The following is a 13,799-nucleotide window of genomic DNA, read 5'->3' on the forward strand; positions in this document are numbered from 1 at the left end:
TATAGGGGGTTATATGTAACAGTTTTAAAATCTCAGAGGGTGTATGTGTAATTATTGAAACTCAGGAGGTGTATGTGAAAAGTCGATAAACCTCAGGAGTGTAAGTGTAATTAACTCTTCTTTAAACTAGTATTCATTACAACATTAATTAAGAAGCAAATGTCAGAATTCCCAGTTGATAAATGAGAAGTAGCACTAAACCAGCCACTAACCACCATTGCTAATTAAGTAGCCGATGAAGAAATATGAAACTTTTAAGAACCCGAAACAGCTCCTTATCCATGGAGGGATCAAGAACATGAACCCCATGATAACCTCCTTCAACAAAATGACGTACCACTTGCACACCTTTCTCCTCCAACATCTTCGCCACCTTGATCTGACGGTCAATCAGTAGGTCCCCAGCACAGCCAGTCACCAAAACTCTCCACCCAAACGACCTCACTCGATCCAGGTGCTTAGAAGCACCCTCCACCGTTGGATTGCAATACTCGTGATCCCGGTCAACCCCCGGAGGCAATAACAAGTCCCACAGCAGATCACAAGCACTTAGCGGGAAAAAAGGGTCGTTCCAACTCTGAGCTACTTCTCTGGGTCCCACCAAAGAATGGTTGCTATAATATCAGCCCTTGGATCTTCAACGGGTGGAGAAGGTCAACGTCCGCATGAAGACCTGTGTGGTAGGCCATATTAGCCCCAGCACTGGTGCCCATGATCCAGTGAGGAAACAATTTGAAAGGTCAGCATGAGATTAAAATCTTGTCAACCGTATTGATATTCTATTTTAACTTCCGAACACTAGTACTAAACTTCTCTTGTACCGAAACAAAAAGTAGTAAACTTTCTCATAATTTAGTCAGTGTAGCATAAGATAAAAATACAAGACATTCAAAGATAAATATGGGCCACACATTATTTATGAAACAATGAGTAAATTGCACTTCATGTTACAAGTTGAACTCAAGTGTTACTCAACCAAATTTATAATAAGCTAGAGCTGGAAATCTGGAATATGAAACTTTTCAGAACCACAAACAAACAGTGGCTTTGCCTTGGAGGGCTCAATATCCTCGATCACGGTCATGAAGAAAATATGAAGCTTTTAAAGACCTCAAACAGAGCCTTGGCCTTGGAGAGCTCAACAACATCAGCCCCATGATAACCTCCTTCAACAAAATGACCCACCACTCGCACATCCTTTTCCTCCAACAACTTCACCACCTCAATCTGACGGTCGATCAGTAGGTCCCCATCACAGCCAGTCACCAAAACTCTCCACCCAAGCGCCCTCACTCGATCCAAGTGCTTAGAAGCATCCTCCACCGTTGGATTGCAATACTCGTGATCCCGGTCAACCCCCAGAGGCAACGACAAGTCCCACAGCAGATCACAAGCACTTAGCGGTAAAATCGGGTCCTCCGCCAACCTCAACTCCGAGCCACTTCTTTGGGTCGCACCAAAGAATGATTGCTGCAATATCAGCCCTTGGATCTTCAAGGGGTGAAGACGGTCAACATCCGCATGAAGACCTGCGTGGTAGGCCATATTAGCCCCAGCACTGGTGCCCATGAGGAAACAATTTGACAGGTCAGCATAGTCTCTCAACCAGTCATCTGGGATGGTTTTGATCCAGTGCAGCGCTTCCATTGCATCGTCATAAGCCGCCGGCAGCCGGTTCTCTGGAGCGAGCCTGTACTCGACGGATGCGATGATGACGTGGACGTCAGTGGCAAGGTTGACACAATACTCGTGGAAGAATGATGTGGCGGCACTGAATAATACGAAGCCTCCACCGTGGTAAAAGACTATGAGGGGTAACTTATAGGTGGGTGTGGATGAGGAGGAATGATCAAGTACATCGCGCGGCAGGTACAACCGAACCGAGGTGTTGTTTGATTGGTTGATGGGGATGTCTTTCGAGAGGACAGGGATGGGAAGGTTGGGATCTGACGTGGGTGGGATGTCTGGATATTTGGCAAAGCGTGTGATGGTGCCGTCCGGATTGGCTGCAATACGGAGGCGCTCGTAAGGATCAACGGTGGAGATCGGACTGGATTTGGACGCTACCGTTTCACTTGACATTGTTAACTTTTGTTCATGCCCTTGCTCAATGGTCTTTAATTATAGACAGGCCTTGTCTTATTTTCTATTTTTATTTTTTGTATCATCGTATAAGACGCATGCATCTTTTGATTCCTTTTAAAACTTATTATATAATAACGTTGACCATCATAATAAAATAAAGACACATTGGTCTTATTATAACTTGTATATCAATATATAATCAATTTATGATTAGCATAATGCATACAAACGTCATAGTTATCACTGACTCAGAAAATAAAGATGGCTCTACTTAATTACTTTTCTAGGTGTATTAAGAAAATTTTCACATAATGCTGTTCTTTATTTTGGGCAGTTTATTTACTAATTAATTAATGTTGTATTTTACGTTATACATTTGAGAATTAAATAAGAATATTTGGGAGACAATATATTTAATAATTAAATTTAACACGATTGTAAAATTAATTATTTATTCAAATAAATACAACTTTTAAATGTAGTACCTCACTTATTACTTATATTAAGTGCTGAATTGCTAGTTTATATATACATACATACATCTTGACAAAAAAACCTAAATTATACACCTCATGCATGCATATCGACCATAAAATAAAACATCCATATATAGATAAATATGGTCTATTCTTATTTGATAAAAAATAATTAGTAAACAGCTCAACCTCATGTTACAACTTGAACTTTTTTATTTATTTAATTTCGTTAATGAGGCGTTACAACTTGAATTTAAGATAGTACTTAGTAGCTAGTATTAATAATAAGCTAGAGCTGGAATATGAAATTTTTAAGAACCACAAACAGTAGCTCTGCCATGGAGGGGTCAACATCCTCACGCCCATGATACCCTCCTTCAATAAAGCGACCCACCGCTTGTACACCCTTTTCCTCTAACATCTTCACCAGATCCATCTGACGGTCAACCAGAGGGTCCCCATCGCAGCCAGTCACCAACACTCTCCACCCAAGTACCTTCATTCGATCAAAATGCTTGGACCAATCACCCACCGTTGGATTGCAATACTCGTGATCACGGTCAAACACGGGAGGCAACGACAAGTCCCACATCAGATCAATAGCGCTTAGCGGCAAGACGGCGTCGTTCACCAACCTCAACTCTGACTTACTTCTCTGGGTCCCACTAAAGAACGGTTGCTGCAATATCAGCCCTCGGATCTTCAACGGGTGGAGATGGTCAACGTCCGCAGCTGCACGAAGTCCTGCATGGTAGGCTATGTTACCCCCGGCGCTGCAGCCCATGAGGAAACAATTTGAGAGATCGGCATAGTCTCTCAACCAATCGTCTTGGGCGGTTTTGATCCAGTGCAGCGCTTCCAGTGCATCGTCATAAGCGGCGGGCAGCCGATGCTCCGGAGCGAGCCTGTAGTCGACGGATGCGATGATGACGGGGACATGAGTGGCAAAGTTGACACAGAAGTGATGGTAGATGGTTGAGGCTGCACTGAGTATTATGAAGCCTCCCCCATGGTAAAAAATGATCAGAGGCAACTTGGCGGGTGTACGTCGGGATGAGGAGGAATGATCGAGTGCGTGGCGCGGCAGGAAAATGCGGACCCAGGTGTTGTTTGATTGGTTGATGGGGATGTCTTTGGAGAGAACTGAGGTGGGGAGCTTGGGATCAGAAGTTGGAGGGGTTTCTGGGCATATGGCCAAGCGTGTGATGGTGCCGTCCGGGTTGGGTGCAATCTGGAGGCGCTGGTAGGGATCGACGGTGCAGATGGGGTTGGAATTGGACGCTGCCATTTCGTCTGACATTCTTAACAACTCTTGTGAATGGCCTCATTCTCAGAGGATGATGCTTACTCAACTCACTATTATAGTGGTCTTCTCCAAATTTTTTATCTTTTTTTTGAAGAATAAAACAGAAGCTTCTTGTTTTTTTTTTTTTCAAACTGTTGAATTTTTATGCTAAATGGTAGGCAAAAAGGTTATGTGGAGTGCGCATACATGAGGTCAATTTTTCATCAAAATAGCAGTTGTAGACTTGTAGTTATAAAACCGAACATTAAAGGGAAAAATGACCTTCACAGACAAGACTATGTGATATTTTTGTTTACATATTTGATGAGAAATTGATTTTTTCCTTCAATTATAAATATTTTGAAACTATAAGAGTTTACTAGCTTGTTGACATTAAAAATTCACAAACAATGACGCAAGCTAGTAGCTGGTGGTCATCACTCAACAATTAATTTGGAACAAATAAAAATCACTCAACAATTAATTGATGTATGAAATTTTTGAGGACCACAAACAGATCGTGGGCATCGTCAGTGGTGGTAATCCAGTGCAACGCATCCATGGCATCGTCGTAGGCCGCGGGGAGCGGTGTTCGGGGGCGAGACGGTAGTCCAGGGAGACCACAAGAGCTTGGAGTTGAAGAGCCATGTTTGAACAAAACTCATGGAATACGGTTGAAGTTGCGCTGAGGTAAATGAAGCCACCACCATGGTAGGAAAATATGAGAGGGAGTTTGGAGGTGGGTGAATTGAGCAATTTCCGGGGTAGGAATAGTCGGACCATGATGGTTTGGTTGAGAGAGATGTCTTTGGAGAGGACTGGAGGAGTGGTGGGTGACGAAGGGTGGGGATCGGCTGCGACGCTTGGAAATTGTAGGAGACGAGTGAAGGTGCCGTCGGGGTTGGAGATGATCGATCTGGGACATGTTCATATATATATATATATATATATATCGATCCACTTAATTGCTTAATTAATTTTTGGGTGATCAAACTTGAGAGCCTTTACAACAATTGCTCTGCAAGATATAAAGCAAACAATTTCTAAAATGCAACACTCCACAAACAACAAAATGAACCAAAAAATACAATTAAAATAAGAAGCAATAATAAACAATCCATCCATAATTAGCATAACATAAGTAATGGTCTGGCCTCGTATGACCAGCCCAGATTGATTCTTCTATAGTTTTTCTTGTTTTGGGCTTCGGCCCCCATCGCATAGCAAAAAAAAAAAAAAAGGAAAAATACGTGTAGACAGTGGGCTTCGTTCTATCTTGTCTAAAAAATGGACTGGGCTGACCTCATATGTTTTGGGTCAACTAATATTTTCTATCCTTATTATTATTATTTTTTTTTTTATGTCTGATGAGTTCTATGCTTAGGTTGGCTGGAGAGTTTTGGTTATTATTATGTTGAAGGATTCTCGTGATGAAGATGATGATGAATTGATGATGTAAGGAGGGTTTTGGGAATTTTGTAATTATATATCAAGCCACAACTTTGTTACCATTAATAAGGCCAGAAGAAAAGATGTTTCATTTCCTTTTGGCACCCCAAAAAAATATAGCTATTATTTCTATCTCTTTTTTTCTGTTCATTTTTCAACAAACTCTGCCACGGCGAAGCCTTCACTACTACAAGCTTGTATATATATATTTAGACCGTGAGACAATCTTAAAATCTTCAAGCTGTGTGTGTCCTACCAAAAAGAGACACAATCTTCAACCTGTGTACGAGCTATGTGACCCAAACATCGTAATAGGCTTATAAAATTAATTAGTTGCCAAAAACTCAGAAACCACTGTAACCATGTAAATATTTTATTCGAGCAAAAGACCCAAATTATATAAAAAATTGATGACAAATATTCCGAAGTTGACCAATGATAATACATAGTTGGGTTTATATGTATTGGGGCAGTGGAGCTAAAATGGAGACACATTGACCCCACATATGCAGAGCAACTAGGTTTAGCTGACATGCTTGCTGTAGGTTCTCCCACTAGTGAAACATGGGTATATTTGCACTTATATTATACCCGGACTGCACCAATGTAAGAAATTGTTCTTCTGTTGAATATATTTGGATTTGGTACGTATCAAAAGAAAGGTGGCCTCACAGAATTATATATGTAAAATTCGTCATAAATAGCTAGCATTTTTGGGTTTTTTTTAATTATAATTTTTAATCAAGGTGAGAAAAGTGAAAGCATCCACTACTGATCCACTCACCTTAATTTGTATTTAAAGGCCTACTGGTATTAATATTGTTTGAAAAATTAATCCAAACTTCATATTGGTTTGAGAATTTTCTACTCAACTCATCATTATCAACTGCACTGATTGAACTAAACCCTTGTTCAATTTCCTTATTTTCAAATATTAATAGATTCTAAATGTTTTTAACTTTATAAGTAGATGACTTACGCGTACTCGATCACTCACATATGTCGAGTAATCTCATCTGGTAAACTAGCTTAAGCGAGATATTGGGATTTCTGTCTCTTTTAAGAATTTACTTTATAAAAATTTACAGTAAATTAAATGTTATCGAGAAATTGAGAAGTTGTTTTGGACCTTTGTTTATTACAAAATCAAAGGAGAAATGATTTTGAAAAGATCGCCAATTAATACTTTTTATAACATAAGCATCTGATCTGAAAACCAGTAAAGCACACTTGATGTGAATGATGCGATGCCTACAAATCTTCCATAATTTCCATTAATATAGCCAAACTAAGGTGTTAAATTTCAAAATTTTCGGTGAAATTTTACTGAAAATTTTGATTTTTTGGGGTATTGAAATTGAAACTCATATTTATTAACTTTTCGTGATAATTTTGTCGAAATTATCAAAATTTCGCCGAAATTTTCGACAGTGAAACCAACCCAGCCCCCCGTTGCCTTAGATCTCTCTATCTCTTCGCCCAAAACATGTAAACGCTCAAACATTAAAAGAAAAACTAAAACTTACATGGATATTTAGAGAGGTAATCGACCTCATCCATTTGTTTATAGCTTCATCCATCTGATCCAGGGAGAAAGAGGGGGGGGAGCGGCGGCAGGGGCGGTAGGGAAGAGATCGAGGGAGAAAGAGGTGGCGCAGCAGTGCGCGGCAGAGCGGAGATCGACAGAGAAAAAGGGGACGGCGGCAGGGGGAGAAAGATGGGACGGTGGCAGAGGGCGAGTGGGCGACATGGGGGGAGATGAGGGAGAAAGAGGTGAGGGTGGGTTGAGGGATAGATGAGAGAGAGAGAGAGAGAGAGAGAGAGAGAGAGAGAGAGAACCAGGGGATGAAGAAGAAAGAAGAAAAAAAGAATTGGAGATGGAGACTCACGGCCACGAGGGAAAAGAAAAGGAAGGAAAAAAAAGAAAAGAAAAAAGGAAAAAAGAAAAGAAGAAAAAAAAAAGGAAAAAGAAAAAAAAAGGGAAAGAAATAATAAAAAAGAAAAAGAAATTAAAAGGTTTAGGGTTGATTAAGGTTTGGGGCCTTTGGGCAATTGTAAAGAAAAAAAATAGTTTGAGGTTTTGTTTGGCCGTTTGGAGTTTCATTTAGTTATTTTTAAACCATAAATCAATAAACTTTAATATATTTTTTATAAAAAATAATTAAAAATACCCTAAAGAGCCTAAATTCTAATATTATATACTATATCCTAAACAATATAGAGTATAAATTATAAAATATATAGGGTTTAGTGTGTAAATTATAAAGTATAAATAATATACTGATTTCATTTATTCATTATACTAATTTTATTTAACAGTATTTGTCTCCAGCGCACATTATATTCATTTTAAATCACATGAAACCTATTATATAATTTAGTTTCTTCAATATTTTTAAAAAATTTAGTAGATAATATGTTAAATAAACATATGGTAAAGTTTCATTTAAAATTTCCGTCGTTTCCATTTAATTTTTATCAAAATTTAAAATTTTTTGAAATTTTCTCGAAACTCGAAATTTTATTTCTTGAGCCAAACTAATTAATTTGTTGCGTGAAAATGATAAGAATAAAATCAATTTCTAGCGTAGCATAAAAAGGAATGGCTAGAGGGTATTTAGATCAACTGAAGCTTCACATGATCAATGATCGAGCAAGAATAAAACATTAACTACAACCGTAATTTGAAGAATAAAGCGCGCTGCCATTTTTTTAATACTATAAATACCATATCAACTTGTAATTGACGTACCAACGTTTCATTTGATTTTATTTGAATATTTCATAATCTCATAAATTTTTAATATTTCAGATAATATCATGTCATTGACACATTAATTGGTAAGTAAATTAACTGTAAAGTAACAATTTTAAAATAGAAAAATTAATACGATACATAGTGTAACTAATTCAACATCATATTAGTGAATATTATACCTTATTAATATAAATATATCAATTAATAATATCCTTATACTTTATATTAGTTACACCACTATTACTTATATCTAATAATTTTTTTTTTTAAAAACACATAACGAAACAACAATTAATGGAAGAAATAGCTAGATTATAAGCTAAGAAAAAAAAGAAGAGAATAATAAATGAATATGGAAAGTGGGAGTGTGGAAATGAAGAATCTGCAATAACTAGGTTAAGATTGAAGAACAACAGTATCCATGTCCAAACAACACAAAGCCAGTTATATTTCCTATCCTCATTCCTACCGAGCTAACCCACTTGGAGACATACGTACCAATCAAAACCCCAAACCCAAATGTGCGATACACATCAGTTTTCAGTTTTCAGTTTTCGCATGCCTAGCTTTCTTGATTTGACGGAACTACCCGTGAGACGCCACCCACAACAGCAGCTAGCAGCCGCCGCCATTTCCACCTCCCAGAAACCCAGAAAAAGCCCCCTCTCTTCATTTTAAGGTATCAAACAAGACAAACCCACACCACAACAACCCATATATATATATTATAAAAAAAAGCATTTTAAAAAACCCGAAAAACGCTGACCATTAACTTATAGATAGAGATCGAGTCCCCACCCAATATTTGTATGCCAACAGTAGCGGTCACATCAGAACCCCAGCAGCGGTGACAACTGACAGAGACGACTGCAACTGCAGCAGGTGGTGGTAACAGTCGGCTGCGGTTGGCCTCTGCTCCGGGTTCTGCTCCAAACACCGGTTTTGGAGCTCCCTCAGCATCTTCGGCACGCCTGCCAACCCACAAGTCCTCACCAGATGCCCAACACCCCACACGTCCACTTTCACCCCATGCAACCCTCTCTCCATCTCCGGGGCGTGTCTCCCACGCGCCGCCCCCTCCACAACATGCGGGTATATCTGCGGCGCCCCCACTGCCTCCTCGAACCCGCACACGAGCCACTCATTCTCTTTATCCGACCACATTACTTTGTCCCAGCTTATGTCTCTGTGCATGAACGACAAGTCGTGTAGCGCCACCAACGCTTTGGTCACGTACATGAGAGCCTCCACGAGTTGGTCCCAATTGGTGGGCTTGAATTTGCAACCTCTTGGCTTAAAAACCAATGCCAAATCCGTCTCTATTGACCTGTGAATTTTCTCTGCATGGGGTATTCTATGATCAAGAAAGTCATAGATTTCCTTGACCGCGGTCCATTTTCTCACATTGGAGAAAAATCGAGTCACCGTAGTTGGCGTCAATTCAATCGCATTCCCATCGCCCATATCAAACCTCTCGAAATCGCTATAAGGAAGCATGATTTTGTAGCATCCCCCATTGTGACTCGTACTGTTAATGTTGTTCAAGCATCGATCCGCTAGCAATGGCAATAACCCAGCAATTCTGTAACATAGGACTAGGGCTTTGAGTCTCTCGGATGGGGAAGATAGGTCCACGGTGTGTAAATCGGTTCGAATGACTCGGTCCGGTGCCCGACTCAATGCACAAAATGTTACCAAATAACCAATTGCATAGTAGCCTAAAATGTATGGAACATCCATGTAGGTCCATTGAAGTTTCTGCTCAATTGAGGTTGAGGGATGTATGTGACCATCCCTCAATTGGTCCCTCTCCTCCCCTCTCCATAAACAAAAATTTCTCACGAACCCCGTCACGTTCGGCCATTGATCCTGTAAAGGTTCCGTTAGCGAAAAAGAATTAGGCTTGCGAATCAAAACCATCTCGACGGAACAAAATTTGGACACAATACGATTGATGCAGTCGTCCCAGAGGCCGATGAAGGAGTCTCTACTAGGGGCAGTGGCAGCACTGAGACTATGGTTGGTTCGGATAATGGGACTTAGAATATCATAAGTGATGGCTCTACAATCTACCAATTCAGTGGATGTAGTAAAGAAAGTCTCTTTCCCATGTGGTAAGTCCCGGTACACGTCTTTCCGGAGCGGGAACCGCAGCTCCTCCGGCGGTGGCCCTTGTAGGTACCATGAAAGCTCGGACAAGGTTGGGAGGGAGAGTGGTGGAGCTCGAAGACACCCCACGTAGTACTCCGTTGGGTCTTGAAATTCCAATGCAGGAATTGCTGCAACAAATCCATCCGTTTAGTATTAGGCTAACTGATTACTTACTGAATTAACCACATGCATATAATGTAACAATTAATTAGGACAATTATTGTAACATAAAATGACCCAGTGAATGGAACAGTAAGTAGTAAGTGGCCGGATTGGTTTTAATAGACTTACATCTTGTAGAGGATTCGGGCAAGGGAAGCTGGACCTTCTGATCAGTGAAGCCTTGAAATGCATTAATGAAATAGTGTCAATTAGATCGATTGATTTCTAAGTTCTAACATACATATATAGGAATATCAAAGATGTGTCATGTAATTTGATTTTTACCAGATGCAGAGGCAGCTTGGTTTCTTCTGCCAAACACTTTGACTTGCTGACCAGACAAGAAGCGGTCCACAGAGAAGCCTCTAAGAGGCCCGTCCTCAAAGGCTTCCATGGTGCAAGCCACCATGGAGTCGTCGAAGAACGTGAGCTCGTCCGCGTTCAAGAAGCTAGACCCTTGAACCTTGACTCTCCCCCGGTGGTGCTCGCCTTCCTCGGCCCACAAACTCACCGATTCCTCCCACGTCATTCGAATCTTCCCGATTCGACGAAGCTCCTTGGAAGAAGAAGAAGATGAAGAGAGGCCAGCTGCAAAGTCTAGGGGAGACTGATCATGAAACCCTAGCAAGGTCGACCCTCTGCTTCCTCCGTGGCCACTCATCATCCTTAGCTGCTTTCCCGTCCTTCCTATAGATAGATAAATCAAATGGGTATTCATTAATTCTTAAGGATTTAATCAAGTGAAAATATCTTAATTAATTGGTTTACTTAATCTAGACATTGAATTTGAAGCACATTGTATGCATGCCCACGCGGGCACACAAATATAGTTGCTTTGTCTACAACCACACACATGTTGTGGTTGTAGAAATACCTGAGAGAGGGAGGTCGTCTTCTTTGAGAGAAGGGGGTTGTTGTAGACTTCGAGTGACAACAAGAGCTGTAGTCCGGGTGTCATAATCCCCAGCAGCGAGTAATCTACTGTGAGGACTCGTTCGCATTCTGGACCCCATAAACTGCGAAAGCTCCTCAAAAACCTCTTCATCAAAAGAAGCAGGCAATCTATGGAGCTTTCTCTCATAAGGCGAGAGCCTAAAATAGCTCTTCCCAATTTGTTCTCTCTCGGCCCCTCTCTCCCACTCGTAAACTTTCCTGAATTCTCCCAACATGTTATCCCATTTCGTACCGGCTGTTTTGGCGTCTCGGTTGACTCCGTGCTTTTGGAGAAACTCGGCTACTTCTCTGTCTTTATCGGCTCTGGTTTTGCCTCTGCTTGTGGTGTGACCACTCTCTGTTGCTGTAAGGAGGTGCTCTGTTCTCGAAGATGAGCCGGACCCATGATGATCGAGTCCACCACCTTGGTACTGGGTCCTCCATGCTCTGGCGAGCCACAGCATCTCGTGGGGTTTCCAAACTGGGCTCACATATTTCCCTTTTCTGAATTGATGATGGTGAACTGGGTTTTCTCCCTCGGTCTTGGTTGTGTCTTGGCCTGAAGTTGCGGATAGAGAAGGCAGAGGAGAGCGAGGGGGGGACGAGCCAGCCGTGTCGGAGGAGGAGCCTGTGGTGGTGGTAGTGGTGGTGGTGGTGTGAGGTTGTTGGGGGAGTCGGGGTTTTGGTTTTGGGGTGGCAGCGGCGGCGGCGGTGCGTGTGGTGGGTGATGGGCTTGATTCGGTGGCGAGAATATTGGGTATTTGGGTTTGGGAGGTGGGCTGTTTTTGTTGGGACGATGGGGAGGGTAGAAGCTTCCATTGGCCAGTGGTGTAACGAGGTCTCTTGGGATTCACAGCAGCCTCAAATTGTTGTTGTTGCTCAAAGGGTGATGAGCAAGTGGTTGTTGCACCACTGATATTTGGAACATACAAAGTAGGAGACTGAGTGAAAGGAGCGGCGGTTCCACCGGTGACAACAACCGTTGGTGGTGGCTGTTGGTGGTGGCGTGCAGCTGATCTCGTTTGATCTGTTGGTTCTTGATGATCAAGTGGGTCGTTGGGAGAAGCTGAAATTTCTTTTTGTGGTTGTTGCTTCTTGGTTGTATCCCCTGTGTTCTCACCCATCTCTTCAAATGGGCCCAAAAAGAAAATTAAAGAGTAAAGAGTGAGCAGCTAAAGAGAAAGAAGTAGTTGGGTTTTTTGGTTGAGCATATAGTTGTGGGAGATGATGATCCTATTTGTTTCATTGGTGAAAGTCACAAGGGGATTTTTAATGCTTTAGGACTTATGCACTTAGGTTGCAGCTGCCATATAGAATCTCTCTCTCTTAACGGATCTAACAGGGAAAGTCACCAAGAAAGTATAGGGATATTCATAGACCAGTTAAAAGCAATAATCAAGAGATAATGAAAAGAGAAAAAAAAGGAAGAGGTGAAAAAGTCGTGGTTGTGGAACTGCCATGAATATGACCCTTCAGTCTATTAACCACTTAATTAAGACAATTACCACACAAGGGTGAGTTTTGATTTGTCATTTTTGATGTACAATGTGCATGATTAGGGAGGAGGGTCATGATTGTACTGGGACTGAGAAACGCGGCTCTATGTATCAACTAAGAGAAGAACTTGCCTGTAACTGTGGTGCCAGGTCAGCAATCTGACTTGGTGTCACAAACCAATAAAAATATGACACCTGTAATACATTAGATTTGGGTTTAAAATTGATTATAATTAAAAAAACCACAGCTGTCTGGCACTTTGGCAACCTCGATCTGGTTCTCTCGCTGCTTCTTCCCTTTCTTCAAACTGGTGTTTCTCTTTGGCAACCTCAATCAGCTTCCCTTCTCTGGTGATATCTCCAGCTCCGACGTTTCCTTCTCCACTCCGAAGCCCTTCTCCAAACTGGTGTTGCTCTTTGGAAACCTCGATCTGCTTCCCATCTCCGGCTCCGACATTTCCTTCTCCATGTCGAAGCTTTCTCTCTCAGGTTGGGTGTTTGGTTTTCTTTTTCTTTTTTGTCAACTTCTCCTCTTTTTACTAATTGGGTTTTTGAACATAGTTACATATTGCTTCTTAATTAAACAATGATTTGGTTATTTAAAGGTAAACAAAAAAAAGGGAAAAAAGAAACCAAGAAATCGCCTAGCTAGATTCATATGAACCCAGATTTGAGTTTTTTTTTTCGTTCATATTAATGGTTATGAAACAAGCTTTTACAGCATTAATAAGTTTATTGATTTATTTTATTTCTATTGGCCAGATTTTAGTGATTGATTCATTATTGCCCAGATTTTGATAGTTGAAAAAATAGGCTTTTATGCAATACCCATTGTTGTGCATAGATGTTCTTTAGGAAACAATTGATTGAGTACATAATTGATTGGGTTGTTTTGTGTTTATCATGACTTTACAGAGGAAGGATGACAACAAGAACAAACAAAAAGAACCAGGAAGGGATGCGACCCAGCTAAAAAAAAAAAAAAAATCATGCCCAAATAAAAG

At 40.9% G+C, this 13,799-nt stretch overlaps 2 protein-coding genes and 2 pseudogenes across 3 annotated transcripts; all 4 read right to left on the reverse strand.

Annotated features, from left to right (window-relative positions):
- Positions 1–125: 125 nt before the first annotated feature.
- LOC147289512 (carboxylesterase 1 pseudogene) lies at positions 126–748 on the reverse strand (annotated as a pseudogene).
- A 164-nt stretch (positions 749–912) lies between these two features.
- Positions 913–2,255, reverse strand: LOC147289513 (carboxylesterase 1 pseudogene; annotated as a pseudogene).
- Positions 2,256–2,669: 414 nt separating this feature from the next.
- Positions 2,670–4,015, reverse strand: LOC147289514 (carboxylesterase 1-like). Its single transcript, XM_086237666.1, has one exon. The coding sequence runs from the start codon at positions 3,859–3,861 to the stop codon at positions 2,851–2,853; it is 1,011 nt and encodes a 336-aa protein (XP_086093792.1). The 5' UTR covers positions 3,862–4,015; the 3' UTR covers positions 2,670–2,850.
- A 4,553-nt stretch (positions 4,016–8,568) lies between these two features.
- On the reverse strand, positions 8,569–12,423 carry LOC147289515 (Protein kinase superfamily protein). Of its 2 annotated transcripts, none has more exons than XM_086238476.1 (4): positions 11,241–12,423; positions 10,652–11,053; positions 10,496–10,546; positions 8,569–10,332 (listed from the first exon to the last, which is right to left on the reverse strand). In XM_086238476.1, exons 1-4 carry the CDS (start codon positions 12,421–12,423, stop codon positions 8,879–8,881), a joined length of 3,090 nt encoding a protein of 1,029 aa, XP_086094602.1. In that variant the 3' UTR covers positions 8,569–8,878. The 2 variants fall into 2 exon arrangements, with proteins under 2 accessions (XP_086094602.1, XP_086094600.1); XM_086238474.1 differs by having other exon boundaries at positions 10,652–11,031; positions 11,216–12,423.
- Positions 12,424–13,799: the final 1,376 nt, after the last annotated feature.

Source organism: Dryas octopetala, chromosome 3 (genome assembly GCF_963921425.1).
Source record: "Dryas octopetala chromosome 3, drDryOcto1.1, whole genome shotgun sequence".
NCBI lineage: Eukaryota > Viridiplantae > Streptophyta > Magnoliopsida > Rosales > Rosaceae > Dryas > Dryas octopetala.

Excerpts from the sequence above, each read along its gene's own strand:
- LOC147289514 (XM_086237666.1), bottom strand. The coding sequence starts at position 3,861 with ATGTCAGACGAAATGGCAGCGTCCAATTCCAACCCCATCTGCACCGTC.
- LOC147289515 (XM_086238474.1), bottom strand. The coding sequence starts at position 12,423 with ATGGGTGAGAACACAGGGGATACAACCAAGAAGCAACAACCACAAAAA. Across the intron at positions 11,032-11,215 it reads TCTACAACCACAACATGTGT|GATGATGAGTGGCCACGGAG; the intron begins GTGGTTGTAGAC and ends AAAGCAGCTAAG. Across the intron at positions 10,333-10,495 it reads GCCCGAATCCTCTACAAGAT|CAATTCCTGCATTGGAATTT; the intron begins GTAAGTCTATTA and ends GATTTGTTGCAG.